The sequence below is a fragment of the Haliaeetus albicilla genome, chromosome 11 (assembly GCF_947461875.1).
Source record: "Haliaeetus albicilla chromosome 11, bHalAlb1.1, whole genome shotgun sequence".
Taxonomy (NCBI): domain Eukaryota; kingdom Metazoa; phylum Chordata; class Aves; order Accipitriformes; family Accipitridae; genus Haliaeetus; species Haliaeetus albicilla.
In genome coordinates, this window is record NC_091493.1 from 42,572,995 (window position 1) to 42,587,562 (window position 14,568).

General features: G+C 54.3%; 1 protein-coding gene across 12 annotated transcripts in view; it reads right to left on the reverse strand.

Moving 5' to 3' along the window:
* The window catches only part of DNM2 (dynamin 2), a 37,117-nt gene that overhangs the window by 13,032 nt on the left and 9,517 nt on the right, over nucleotides 1-14,568 (reverse strand). For 2 of the 12 annotated variants that reach the window (XM_069797451.1, XM_069797450.1), the window contains exons 3-15: nucleotides 13,264-13,413; nucleotides 12,711-12,914; nucleotides 12,263-12,361; nucleotides 11,852-12,012; nucleotides 11,586-11,728; nucleotides 10,807-10,942; nucleotides 10,456-10,523; nucleotides 9,202-9,340; nucleotides 6,723-6,809; nucleotides 6,334-6,404; nucleotides 5,316-5,345; nucleotides 4,194-4,245; nucleotides 3,411-3,422 (exon numbers count right to left, since the gene is read on the reverse strand). In XM_069797451.1, coding sequence (XP_069653552.1) covers nucleotides 3,411-3,422; nucleotides 4,194-4,245; nucleotides 5,316-5,345; nucleotides 6,334-6,404; nucleotides 6,723-6,809; nucleotides 9,202-9,340; nucleotides 10,456-10,523; nucleotides 10,807-10,942; nucleotides 11,586-11,728; nucleotides 11,852-12,012; nucleotides 12,263-12,361; nucleotides 12,711-12,914; nucleotides 13,264-13,413 — 1,352 coding nt within the window. Of the gene's footprint in view, nucleotides 1-3,410; nucleotides 3,423-4,193; nucleotides 4,246-5,315; nucleotides 5,346-6,333; nucleotides 6,405-6,722; nucleotides 6,810-7,454; nucleotides 7,594-9,201; nucleotides 9,341-10,455; nucleotides 10,524-10,806; nucleotides 10,943-11,585; nucleotides 11,729-11,851; nucleotides 12,013-12,262; nucleotides 12,362-12,710; nucleotides 12,915-13,263; nucleotides 13,414-14,568 lie in introns of all 12 variants that reach the window. The other 10 variants (XM_069797461.1, XM_069797452.1, XM_069797457.1 and 7 more) reach the window with 6 other exon arrangements.

The window sequence follows — 14,568 nt, forward strand, 5'->3', positions numbered from 1 at the left end:
AATGACCCGCTCCCAGGTAAAGAGGGGGAACAGAGAGTCCCCGAACCCGTCTGCTTCTGCTGTGTCAACCCATCCAGCTGGGACTCTGCTCTGGAGGCAGCGAGGGCACCCGGAGGTGGAGGGTCAGACCTCCCCAGGGCAGGAGCTGCCTCGCAAATGGCAATGCTGGCCACTGCTAGAGACCTAAAAAACTGCAGGAGAGCTTCCCAACAAGCGCCTGCTCCTGTAGGAACCCTAAAGGAGAGCCCAGCCAAGCTGGGAGGTAGTACAGCACACAAACCCCCCCGTTCAGCAGCCTGGCACCCACACGCATCTTCCCAGTATGCGAGCCGTATCCTGTGTTCTGGGATGCTTTAGGTGCCCTGCGCTGAGCATCCAGCACCGGGAGGCCGGCGGCAGGAGGGATTCAGTGGCAGCTCGGCAAAGCCAGTGCCCCGGGACCACGGCTTTTCTACCCCAGCGCTTCACAGAGGTTAGTACCACCACACGGGTTAGTAATGGGCAGACGTGGGGAAAATGCATCTGGGGGGGGTTGATTCAAGTCAGTCCGAAGCATGGATGGGAGGGAGAACGAACAACCCTTGCGGTTAAGCAGAGAAGAGTTAGACACGAGCGAGATGCAGAGTTTGTTATGGCATGTATGGGAACCAGCTCTGAGCAGCTGCACCCGAGACCCAAGGCAGGGCTTTAATCTCAACATCAGGATTAAGCCTGTAAAACAGAGCCAGCGCCAGCCCTTCTGTGCCGAGGCTCTTCCGTGTGCTGCTAGGGGAATGCACCAAGGGATGGGGCTCGGGCCACTCTCGTTTTCAGACTGCTCAGGTGGCTGCCAACGTAAAAGCCACGACAAAATCCACTGTGTTAGGCACGGGCAAAGCTCGGTGCGCCGGTAGGCGCAGGCAGCTAGAGCTAAAACTTAACTCATACAGATTTTTCTGGTGAGGGGAAGGAAGGAGCCCTGAAATTAAGACAGCAGAGGCTGTCAGATTAAAGATTTCACCTTCTGATTCGCTCTGGCATGTTTGAGACCCCGATTTGCATTTAAAAACAATCTCCAAATTTGAACCGAGTCTGGTTTTAAAGGAACAGAGACAGGACCGGGGAGATGGAGCAGTTGAGGGGATCAGGGCCAAGGAAAGGGCAGAGGGAAAAGGTTCAGCAGCAAAGCAAGTCCTGTGAGCAGGGTTAGAGGCTCTGGCAGGTGCTGGGACAGTTTTGGAGGGGACTATAAGGAACAGCAAATCTGCTTTTAGGGCATGGGGCTGGGAGAGATCCAAGGCTGTAGCATAGAGGGAGCTGAAGTGTTAGAGAAAAGCCAAGATTTGATTTCTTTTGCTAAAGGGTAGAAGAGGGGAGGGCACTCTGCAGAGCCAGAGACACCCCAGCTATGTGCTGGCTCAAGGGAGGACTCAGGACACCTCCTCCTCTATCCCCAAATGCAGGTTGAGGAGGAGGGGGAGAAGGACGAGGAGGAGGAGGAGGAGAGAGGAAGGCTGCGCCACAGTGCCTGGCACTGAGCCACACAGCAGAGAGCCCAGAAGAAAGTTCCTTTAAGACCAACTGATATTGGTGAGAGCACCAATGGTTTTAGGGCTTGTAAGCCAGGCAAGCTCCCCCAGCAGAAGAGTTCCAGAGCTCTCGGAGGTCTGCCCGGCTCTGAATCAGAAGCAGCCTGGCACCGGCCTGGCACCTCGAATCCTTAGTTGTCAGATCTCCACCTTCCCGTCACCCAGCACGATCACGTCCGCACAGCCAGTGATGGGAGAGCGGCCCTGCACAGAAATCATTGTGTGGGAGGCAAGAGACGGGCCCTTGGGGGGGGGTTCCTTTGTTTTTGCAGCAACATCTGGACAGTGCTAAAAGAAAATGGAAGTGTCTGAACAGTTGGAAGAGATGGGAAATGGGCACGGGACCCTCACAGACTGTTGGAGCTGCAGATGTGGTCAGTAAGTCACGGGGTTTCACTGAGCAGAAAGTACAAACCTTCCTGGGAAGAGCAGGATGGGTGCTGCCTGTGCTGTGGCAGGGCTGCTGTCTCACCACATCCCTCCACTGTAACCGGGTTATTACAGCAGCCTCATAAAATCCATTTTTGAGATAAGAAAGCATCCAGCGCCTAAGCTGCAGCTGCTTTTTCATGGGACTGTGTGGCTGATGAGAGGTGGCCGACTCTGGGGAACTTCACCTGCAGCCAACTCCAACCTTCTGGCTTCATCCATCAGCCAGCACCCATCCCCAGCGGTAGGAGCCAAATTATTTTCCCAGCTTCCTTCCCGAGGGAGACATTCAGGTGCTGAGGCTGCCCCTGAGGAACCAAGGCAACACCTAAGCCACGGTCCTCAAGCCTGTAAAGCCCAAACTGGTGGTTTGGAGATTACTTCCCTCTCAGACACTTCCATTTTCTTGGACCGCCAGCACGATGCTCAGCTCCAAGCCTGGAGCAGTGGGGTCAGGACCCCCCCACCCACCCCACCGCCCCTAGAGGGGATTGCTCGACCACAGATGGGGAAACTCTTTTCCATTCGGAGGAAATGCTGCCCTCCGCCTCCCCAGAAGTGAGTACGCTTGAGGGAAAGCTCCCTGTTGGCTGAATAATGAGGCTCGAAGCAGCTGACAGTCACCCAAAGTTTGCCTCCGCCAGTTGCTAACATCTGGGAGCTGAGGCACCTCAGAAGAAGAGGGCTTCTTGCTGGATTTCTGTGCCAGCCATGCAGCATGCTGTGCTGCGGCCAGCATTGTTAAATCAGCTGGCAGCAAGCCCGAGGCTGGGATCCAACCTCAAGCCCCAAAAAAAAGGCAGCTGGGGGGAGATAACACACCTCCAGCCCCATGGAGCTGGGGGTCCCAGAGAAAAGGGGGGCAAATTCCTACCCGCTGTGTGTGCCCAAAACGTGGGCAGAGGGACTCTCCTGCCTCAGGGCCAGCTTCTCTCCAGCCCTTACCACCACTCGACGGGAACCACGTCCCATCATGACAGCAGGCAGCTCTGTGCTAAAACCCGAAGATTTTGGCTTCTTGCTTCTCAAGGGCCAGCAAAACCAGTACTCACACCCTGAATCCCAGTATCCGCCTCTCCCTATACCTGTTCCCAGCAAGTGCAGGCAGATGCCAGGCAGCACTGACAGCCCGGTGATCATGGCACAGGCAGGGATCAGCCCCGAGCCCTTTTCTTTCAGCCACGGGAAGAGCCCAGGTGTGGGGACAAAGGGGACAGACTGAATTTCTGCCTCTAGACTAAGCTCACAGAGCCCAGTTGCTCGCCTCCGGGAATCCTGTCCTTCCTCTGCCAACAGCATACTCAATTCTGGGAAGCGAGTGGCGTCATTTTGGGTTTGGAAGGTCTTTCTGGCAGGGCCACGTCCATCACTGGGTGTCGTCTACCAGCACTATCACACTATGTGGGTACTTACCAGTATCTCACCCTTTAGGTGTGCAAAATTAAGGGGGGGAAAAAAAAAGCAGGACAAGGAGACAGAACAGTGAAGAAAAACAAAGTGATGGAAGGGAGAAGAAAGCAGGAAGCACAAAAATGGTAGGAAAAAGCAGAAAAACAGCAAAAGAAAAACAGTTACATGCTATTAATTATAATTTTACAGTGTTAATATTTCATTACATTCTTTCCAACAAGAGGCAATGTCTGCATTAGGTACTGCAAGACCTAACACCATGCAAGGGGGCACTTCCAGTGCTGCTCTCAGTCATGCACACCGGATATAGCAAACACCCTCTCGGAAGCGGGAGGCTGCATGATGAGACAGAACGGAGGCGGACACGGCTGCCGGGCACCTCCCTGTGCTCCGTTTGGTCCCCATTCCCTCTGCCCACCACCCCAGAGGGCTAGTCTGGATCAACGGGGGCAGGACCGGGCAAGTTAGACCAGACCCTGCCCCATGTCAGAGCACGGGGCTCCTCCAGCAGCACGTGCCACCCAGCTTGTCCCGACTCCTGCTGCTTTTAGATGAGCTCCTGCGGAGCAAACGCTCCCGCTCCGTGAGCCAGAGCTCCGTCTTTCCCATCTCCAACCCCAGTGTCAAATATCCCCCCAGGAAGGAGTCTGTGGATCAACTCGAATCCCGCTTTCAGAGCTGCGAAACGCAGCTCCGGGTTGCTCTGATCACTGCTGGAGCGGGATATCCTGGAGAGCTACCACTGCCCCACGCGACGAGGGAGGACCGGGGAGCCGGCGGCCATACCTGATTTGGGATGGCTCTTTTCTTGTTTGTCTGAGTGTTCCTTTGCTGCGCGCTGAAAGAAGAAAAAGAGCAGCTTTAGGCAGGGAAGGCAAAGCAAAGCAACAAGCGCTCAGAGCCCACGCAGCCACGACACGCTTCCCACCCGGAATGCTGTAAGGAAGAGCTGAGTCCAAAGGCGAAGCCCGTCATGTAAAATTCAACCAAGACCACCCAGACTCCGTGCTGCCAGCACGCTGCAATGCAGACAGAGGAGCCCCTTCCAGAGTTTTGCCCAGGACTGAACGTACACAGGACAGCAGAGGGGGACGGGGCTTTCCAACCAGGACAGCTTTATCTCCTTCCTTACAGTCCTTATCTCCAGGCATTTACAAGTCTGCCTGTTCCAGAGGGGCAAGGTGGTAACTTGTAGGAGAGGAAACACCAAGCAGCAGTTGCTGATTCAAAAGGGACTTCTGTCCGTGAACCCAGCCGAGCCGATGCACCCCTACCACCGCAAGGCCGATAACCAGAAGGACTCGTCTCCAGAAACACCTGCAGCCTCCTAGTTGCCCCCCCCAGGTTGGAAAAGAGCATACCTGCACCAGAGGGAAAGCTACCTGTCTCTCCTGAGCAACCAAAGAGATGAGGGGCGAGGTGCGGGACGTAACCGTTAGTCAGGAGCAGGAACAAAATCCATGAAAACAGTTAGAATAATGCCAGGACACCCCATGGAGCAGCAGTTTACAAGCACAAACAGGGTCCTTTCCCTGGGGAAGGTGACTGCGGGACCGCATTTGCAGCAGCCACCGTCCCTCTGGCCCAGGGCATCCCTAACCTGCCGGCTGGGGGAATTTGGGAGATCGCTCTCTGCCTGCCCCGATCCTCACAGTTCCTCCCTAAACCCTTGGGACACAAGGCGAGCCAGGCGCCCTGTCTGCGCCAGCCCAAGTGTCGTGACATCCTGGATGGGAGCGGGAAGCTCTCCCGTGGCTGAGCTCCACTGCAAGCGCAAATCCAAAAGCTGAGCTTGGAGGAAAAGCCTCTCCAGCTCTCATCAAACATCCCTCCAGGCTGCGGGGAGGGGAAGGTGCAAGCGGGGCTGCCCCAGCCACTCCAGGACATGCTGTTTGAGCGGGTACCCACCCTGTCGTCATGTGCTGCTCAGTGTAACAGCTGGGGAGTGGGAGAGTTTCAGAGGAGTCCGGAGGAAAGAGTGAGATGATGGTTCAAAGGAAAAACAGGAGAGATTAGGAGAAGAGGAAGGAACTGTGAATGAAGGTGAAAAGCAGAGACATAAAAAAAGCAGGGGGGAAAAGAAAACAAGAGGAAGACTGTGAATTTAAAGAGGAGGAGGTGGTGTGGGCTCTGGCTGGTGAGGACGGTGACAAGCTCTGGGCAGAGCCGCTCGCCTCTGCTCTTTCTGTGCGGGGACACCTGAGCCGGACCTCTGGGCGCTTCCGAAAAGTTATCACCCACTTTGGGGCTGCGCAGATGGAAAATGCTAGCCATCCTCTGGCCAAAAGCCAAAGTTGAGGGAAGAGAGACTAACAGGAGAGCCCCGCTCCTGGTCCTGGCCTCGCCTGCGTTGCCAGAGGTTTACGAGGGACAAACTCAAAGGATGGGGAGACATTTCTGCTCCAGTCCTGACAGCTCCACTGGGACAGGACGAGAGTCATTTCACCTTCCCTTAGTGCGCCCAGGGAGCACGAAAAATTCCCTCGTCTCTGCTGAAGGGCAGCAACAGCCTTAATTACCTTAATTCATCGTAAGCGCTCCTGTGAGTGGGCCCTAAGCAGTTCATCTGTCTGAGGCTCAACAATCCAACTCCAGCTTTTCACGCTCTCTGCCCTAATGAGCAGCATTAACAAATGCAGAGGCAGAGGAATGATGTGGGGCAGCTCAGATCTCCAGGCCCTCAAACACTAGCCAGGTGGCAAGCAGAGAAGCAGAGATCCCATACCCCAAATCTGAGAACTCGGGTGCTAAAGGTGCTGATTTGGTGAATTAAGTTGGGACGTGGGAGACTCCTCCACCGGTTTTCACGTCGGTGACCCTGAAAGGGTAACGTAACCCACACGCCTCCTCTGCAAACTGGGGGCAGGACCGTGAACCTCATTTATAAAAAGAGTTTGAGGACCCATCCCACCAGTAAATTACTTACTTGGCAAATCCAATGAAGTCTTCGTGGTTAGTGTTGATGTAAGAGAGTTCAATGTCAATCAGCAGGAGAATCTGGAAGGAGGTTTACACATTAGGAGTCCCACAAGGGAGGGCTGAACACCCGCAGCTCCCGCACTGCTCAGGCAGAGCTGCCACGGAGCCCCACGTTTGCGCTCAGGGACATCGGTGACCACCCAGGAGATGACAGAGCTGCAGCACGCTGCATCGCTGCCGCGAGAGGGAGCTTTGGGATCACGAGTGGGGAGATGCCAAGTGGTCGCTCCAAGCACCGGCTGCGGCGGAACAGGGCCAGGGCTTGCTTTGTCCTCGCACCCAGCAGCTGGGCTTTCTCCCTGCTCTCTAGCCAAGACGAAGATCGCGTGAGCTCACCTGGTCCTTCGTTTTGCCTTCCCGTTCCCTGATGTGAGTGGTAACGATCCTCTCCGTCTCCTCTCGTAACCTGGGGTAGGAACCAAGCTGAAAAGAAAGGGAGAAGGCCAGGGAAAAACCGCTGCTGATGGGACTGTGGCAGCCTCCAGCGCTCACTGCAGAAAGCCAGCAACAGAAGACGCTCACAAAGGGGATGGAGGACAGAGGGGACTGAGCCCCAGTTCTGTCAGGAGGACACAACTGGGGCTCAGGGGCAGAAAAAGCGACAGACTTGATTCTCTTCACTAAATCCGACAAGATCAGCAGAATCCCCTTCCCGGGGGCCTTCGAAGCAATGCCAAACACACGAATCCAGATTTTTTTCTTCCCGCCCTCGAACCCCACGGCCAAGCAGATCCGGGTTTTCATGGCACGAAGCGTGAGCTACGGCTAAGCAAGGCAAAGGAGGTGGGATCTCAGCAATGCAAGGAGCGTTTTTAGCCTTTGCTGTTACGGGGGTGAGCAAACACCTGTGCAATATGTCTCGGCAGGACCCGTGCCACGAAGCCAAGTTAATGCTACGTCTATATTTGCCGGCATTTCCAACAGGCGTTCAGGTGTCAGAAGGACACGGCATCCCCCAAAATTAGTGACAACCTTGCGGCTGAACTCACTTTGGTCGGCTGGGTCCTGGGAGCAAATATATTCCAGATGTTCAGATTAGACAAAAAGGGATGAATTAAGACCCATTACCTTTTCGGCACACTTTTTAATGACCGTGGCCAGCTCTGAGACCACCAGATCAACACACTTCAAACTGGGCTCTTTAAGCTTTACAATCTGTTTTTTCACTATGGCTTCAAAGGCCATGTCGGGCGTGAAGAGCCCCGTCCTGCATCATGCAGAGAGCAAGAGCGAAACACCAAGTGGAGTGCAGGGGGCGGGAAAAATAGCAACAAAGACAGAAAAAAAAAGAAAAATGAGATTTTTTTTTTTTTTTAAATTAAGGTTAGTAACGTGCAAAGGAAAAAGCTGCAGCGCCTGCCTGAGAAATTCCTTCAGGTCCCTCAGAGCTGTTGGGGTGATCGGTCCCCTCTCAGCTCCCCTGCGTCTCACAGGCAGCATGGGCAGGCTCAGCCCCAGACCCCAAACTCCCTGCGGCTTCAGGGGCTGTTTTACTGACCAGGGGGTGCCTTGCCTCTACGTGTACGGGAGGGCAGTGCTGCCTGAGCGCAGGAAAAACCCTGGAGAGGCTCCTGGCTTCTCTCTAGACTGGATTACTAAGACCCAGCTCTAGGAAAACACTGAATTTCAACTTGGCTTTGGGGTTAGAGCCTATTTGAGGTGGAAGGAATTTCAGCAGGAAGCACTGGCTTCTTCACGTTACCCAGATCACAGTCAACCACGCTGGAAACGAAAGACAGCGGAGGAGAACTGATCCACCAACAAACCCCCACCAATCCTACCACTTACAGAACCAGGTCAGCATTTAAACTGTTCCGCTCCACAAAAGCACTCTGGGTAGCAAACACCGCGGATACTTTCATGTTCTCGCCTGTACGTAGCTAAATTTATTAATTTTTTTAAAATAACACAAGCATTGGAAGGAGAGGGGAGCTGTTTTTCCTGCCCTCTTTTCAGTTTAAGGCATATCTTTTGGTGCCACCAGAACAAGGTTAAAAAACCAAAAGAGTCACCCTGAGAAGCCGGTTATTAAATATGGAAACGGCCCGTTTATCCAGGGCACAGCTTCAGGGTAATTAACACTTTCACAGAAAAAAGACAACTGGGATGGGGGGAACCTTTTGAAATGTAAATGTGCTTGTTATCAAGCAGCTTATTAATCGCAGACGTTGAACTGCACAATTTACAGGCATGCCACCAGACCGTTTGCTGGAACCGCTGTCCCTGGCTTTTGTTTCCACGTTCCCGGGATTCCCAGAGTGCAGCGAAGCAGCAGTTTAAAGTGCAGCTTGAGAAGACACGTGCTAAGAGAGGTACCAGTATCCAAGAGCAGCCTGCCCACCTGCCTGGCTCCTACCGGGAACAAAGCCTCGGCAGCACCCCTCTAACCTGCCGCTGCCGCAGTCAGGGCCCTGGAGAGCCCCTCACTGCGAGAGCCGTGCTGCCCCCAGGAGGGTGACGGATATGGGAAGCCAAGCGTCTTGTCGAGCATCCCCAGAAATCCCGATCCTGTCCGTCGGGATGCCTGGGAGGCTCAGGGACGCCGCCGGCACTCAAAGCGCTGGGTGATGTCCTGGGTGATCTGTCCTTGGCATCAAGGACCGGCCAATCCCCCCCAGCCGAAGACAACAGGGAGGACTCCAAGTTAGGAGACACGAGTCAAAGCTCAGAAATATCCAATTTGCTTAGGGAGCTCCCAGATTTTTGGGGTTTTTTTGGAGGGGAAACCAGGCAAGGCAGGCAGGTTAGAGCATCGCTTCTGCTTCCCCATCCCACTGGTAGGAAGGGGCTGGATTGCCTCCAGCCAGTTCAATACCTTACTGGTACACTGTCTAACTGTATTGATTAACTCCTGAATAACGAGGTCGACACACTTCAGACAAGGCTCTTTCAGCTTCACCACCTGCTTTTTCACAATGGCCTCGAATGCCAAGTCTGGGGTGAAGAGCCCCGTCCTACAGGAATCCGCAGGTGGGGCGAGAGGGCAGAGACATGGCAGAGAAAAAAACAAAATGGGTCATCAGGTTTGGAGGTGATCAGCTGCGTCCTGGAGAGCAATTCCCTCCCCAGCGCCGTGAGCTGGGGCGGCCCTGGTCCTGGATCCACGGCATGGCTGAACCCCGCTTTTTCCCCCCGCTGTTGGGGCTGCCACAACCCCTCAGAGGGGACAGGGTGCTGGCACCTCCGCCCCCCCCACCTCGTGGCAGCACCCTCCAACCCCTCCAGCACCTCGAATTAGGGTGCTACTTCCCTCCCCTGAAAGGGAGCGAGAGCCCAAGTGCATCAACACTGCAAGGAAATGGGAATTAACCTTTTTGGTGGTGTTTAGGAAAAAGGGATACACCACGAACAGGTCAAGTGACTCCTGGGGAGAGCGTTAAAGCAAAGAGAAGAAACTCTACATTTCTCTTTTCCCATCACAGCACCAGGCCAAAGAAGAGCAGGCCTGCCAAGAAGAGGACTTGCATTTAATGCCATTCCTCTTTGGGGTCCTTAATTGCCCCGTTAGGTCTGTGCTGGATGGGCCGAGCAGAGTCCAGGAAAGACGCGTCACTCCCCAACAAGGCAACTCGTCCCCAGCGCAGGCACCTACAGCTGGGACCTGGATCCCTCTTAGTGAGAAGGTTTAACTCCCATTCCCTACCTTTCCCTCAAGGTCATTTCTTCCCCTGCTTAAGGGAACGTAAAAGGAAAGATAAAGGTTATTTTAGCAGCTAAACTGAAGGCGCAAGGGGAAATTTTTCAGCTCAGTGTCTGTGTTGCAGCCTCTCCTGGGTTCTCCAGGGTGGTAGGGGAGTGGGGCAAGCCTGACTCTGCTAAGCAAGGTGGCACGCTACGCTGGAGGGACACACAGGCTGGCCGAGTTACCCCTTCAGTTCCCTCGAAAAGGTGAGGAACGTTCATTTTCAGCAAGCGCTGGTCTCCTCAAGACACCGGACGATGAGCTGACAGCCATTGGTATCACCTCTCCCTCGGCAGGAAAGCTCCGATCACACACACCCCGCAGCCCAGGCTTACTGATCTACTCTAAGGAGAACAGGATCCGCGACCGCGCCACTCTGATACTTGCCTCACACCGTGGATGTTTTTAATTGCATAGCTTATTTCTCGCCTCAAGTCCTTCTCATCAAACTCCATCTGAATAAGGAGGAAGTCCACAGTTACGATTTTTACAGCAAGCAACTTCCAGCAATCACGTGGGCTTGCAAGCGGGCTCCCGCTGCAGCCCTTCTGTTGCACCATTGCAAGAGGCAGATGCCCGCCTGAAGCAAGATCATCCTCAGCCCTTGAGGACTTCACAGGCATGTTCAGAGGCTGCTCCCTATCCTGGCCAGACTGGCTCACTCTCTCTGGTTTACTTATCTCAAATCTTGAGACCTTGCTATCTATGCAGCACACGCGCTCCCCAGGCCAGCTTTACCTTCACTAGCTCAAAAGGAAATCTCTCGTGGAAAATGCGATTGATTCTGGCACCCCCGGAGAGTTCAAGTGTGTCCACCTGGTCTCCTGAACCTTCGATTCGCTTCTCAAAGTCCACACCGAACTGCTGGACCATTCTGTGAAGAAGCAACAGGATTAAATGGGCGCCAGTTGAGTGCAACGGATGGACAGACACCCAGACCACCTCCTACAGCCAGCACCACCCCACCAGCCCTGCTTCAGCTAGTCAGGGCTGTGTAGAAGTTCTCCCAATTCCCTCTGCTGGAGTTGCAGAAGCAAAAATCTCCCTTTTGCTGTAGTCTAAAGAGCTCGTGGGCAGGTCAAGGACGGACGCAAGTCGTGCTTTCTAATCCCAAGACCAACCTGTTTGCTTTAGGACAGGCAGGTCATGTACACAGAGCACAGCAAGCACGAGATGCTAATTCTTGCCTGCAGAGATGCTCAGCAGGCATTTCTCGGACAGGCTTTCCTTGTCCTTCCCAGCAGCCTGCCAGACAAGCGCCGGAGGACACAGAATCTCTCCCAGGTGCCAGCTTAGCACCGTTGGAGTTGGCAGAGCCATCCGCCAGCACCACTTGCTCCCAACAACAGGGCTATTCCGGGCTCTTCCTTGAAGAAGCCACCGGCTGAGACAAATGAGCCTCACAGGAAGAGCAGAGTGAATTTATTTCTGTGCCAGCAATGTTTCTGGCTGGGAGAGGTGAATCTCCTCTGCCAGGTGAGGCACCGGGAACACAGCACTGAGCGACAGAAACCTACTGTAACAAAGCTTTGGTTTTTCGCGTGGGGTCATCGGGGCGGAAGTTTTTGTACTCCTCAACCTCCTTCTCCAGGGAGAGCAGCTGACTCTGAAGTTTGCTGCGCAGCGAAGGCAGCGTCTCCCGAATGTGGTTCGTCAGTTGCTGCAAAAGAATTGAGACAACTGAGACACCCTCCTCTGCACCAGACCGGCTGCCAGAACATCTCCTTTCCACCAGAGATAAACACCAGCACTGCAAAACACTTGGGAAGGGAACCAAGCCTACCTGGTTAAGGACTTTCTGCAAATGTGGGGTGCCCATCCGGTCGGCCATGTGCCGGTAAGCTGGGTGAGAAAGGAAGAATTTCCGCTCGGCTGCTAGTGCTGCCCTGATGTCCTTCTTACCATCGATGTCCTTCTGGCTTCGGTTAACGACGCCAATGTAGCCTGCAAAAGGACACATTGGTTCTTGCTATGGACAGACCCAGCTGAAAGTTGTCCGAGCAGGGCCATACGGCTCCGTATCGCCATCCACAGCCACTTCTCTCAGAGCACGAAGGGCCGGGGCTCCCCAGCGGACACTGGAGAGCACAGGAGCTGCCCCTCGACTCATTTTGAAATGCCACTCTCTCCACGTAAAAGACGAAGGTGGAGACAGGTCATGGGGGGGATGTAAAACCTTCGTGGTTCGTTATACCTCTTCGTAAAGGAAGCAGCTTGTTCTCCAGTACATCTCTGGCATCTGTGCCTTCATCCATCAGATCCAGCTTGGTGATGACTCCAATCGTCCGCAAGCCTGAAGCGGCCACACAAACGAGCAATCGATTAACCTCACAAACGAGCAATTGATCAATCGCATTTCACAGAACGTGTCAAAAGCAGGCACGCGGGTGCGTAACCAAAGCAAACGTGGACTCATCAGCAAGGAGTGGAACCGCTGGCCCCTTCTCAACTGTCAGAGGACGGAAAGTCCTCTGTGAGAGGAGGAGGGATGAGACACCCTGCTGGTACCAAAAATTGGGCAACTGATTGCTAAGACTCTGCCGCAACAGCTGCTGAAGGCTTTATCATTCCGCACCTGGGCCGATCCAGGGTCTGAAGCAGTGACGTGGGCAGAGACAGGCAGGAGGACACGTCCCTCTTACCTTGAGGATCAACTTCTTTTGCCATCTTGAGCGCGTCCGAGTTGGCCAGATCCATGTTTGCTGGTGTGACAGCGAGGATCAAGCTGCTCTCCCTGCTGATGAACTGCAGGATCATATCTTTGATCTGGTACTCGATGTCCTGCGGTTGGTCCCCCACCGGCACTTTGGTGATACCCGGGAGGTCGATCAGAGTCAGGTTCAACACTGAAAGGACAGAGACCAGCCGCGTTTGGGGACAAGGGCCTGGCGCTGGGAGCTGTCGGTCTTGCAGCTGGATCTCTTCAGATCTGCTGACAGATCCACCCCTCTGCGAGCTTTAAAAGCCCCTCTGAAGGAAGAGTTACTGCTATATTTGCTCAGGGGGTGGGCCAGGCAGCCCCCATCAACCCCCAGGCCAGTATAAGATCAGCCAGACACACACAGCAGCCAGCATTTGGTCTTAGGACACAGGCTGGGCTAAACCCCACAGCCACTGTGTATGTAAATGCCAGCTTTTCTTCTTTCGCAGTGTTTTAACACACAGAGGCCTGGGGCAGAGAAGCAGCTCACTCACCGTGCGGCGAGTAGACGCGGAGGTTGATGGGGACGGGAGAAATGCCTTTGTTCGTTCCTGTCACCCTGTCAGTTTCCGCTTCGATCTCTTGCCGCACCTCATCAAAATCTGTGAATTTTTTGGATTTGCAGTGCAAAAACTCAGCATATTCTGGAAGACATAAAAAAACAAAAAGAAAGACAACTTGGCCATCTCGAGCCCAGCACAGGATGCACACCGAGATTCAATCAGTTTAGAGACATTTCTACATTGCAAAGCAGAACCAGCCAGGCGCTTTGGTGTGACACTGAGCAGCCAGGCAGAATCAGTGCCCCAGAGAGGCACCAAGAACCTGCCCAGGGATTAACCTGGCTGTCTTCAGCCTCCTGACTGGCAGCAGCCCCAAATAAACTTGGCCTAGCCGCTTCCTCTGGCTGAGGAGGAAAGACCGGGACGATGGCAGCCAGCCGGCTCAGGCTGAGCACCCTGACACTCTGCCTGCTGCCTCTGCGCTGGCAGCAGCTGCTTTGATGTGGACTTAGAGTTACACTTCCCTTTGCCAAAAAAGAAACTGCCCTTGGGTGAGATGCTGGCAGGCAGCCGATGCTGGCTCCAGCTTAGCGAACCTCAACATCAGAATGGCCGTGTTTGTTTTCACCCAGGCCTGTTTGCCTTTCAGTCCCCGCTGATTGCTTTTAAATGTTTTATTGCCCAGACTCCTAACGCTGAAGAACGCTCTGAGTCTTTGGCTGCCAAGATGCTCTGGTGTGCCTGGGAGGCAGGACAGCAACCCCCCCCCCAGCACCGGCAGCACCCTCATGCTGGCAAAAGGGCTGCGGCCGGCTGCGGGGAGGCACGCCACTGCTGGAGATACGGGATATCTTCTTTGCACCATCCGGCAAGGAAGGACCAGCAGTGCTTCCCTGCTCCGGCAGCCCCTTGCCAAGAAGGAAGCGCAGCTTCCCTCTACCTGTGCCACAAGCTCCGTTTTATTTACTCATTTGCTTTCCAGATTTACCACTCCATTTCACTCTGCCCCTGCAGCCAATAACTCCAGCCGAGCTGCAGTCCAGCAAGGGGCCTGACTCTGACCCCAGCAACTCTTGTCTCTCCCTTCTAAGCCCAAGGAACCTGTGCCAGGAGACAAACATTAACTCAATCCTGGCTCCTGCGTGGGGAAGATGCCTGGGAACAGAAAAGCAGCTGCTTTTTCTGGGCCTCTGTGGAGTCACCTTCAGGTATCTGAGATTTTCTGAAAGGGTTTTGCAACCTTTTAGTGCTCAAAAAGCTTTGAGGGGAGTGGGGAAGCTGAGCAGAGGTGAGAGG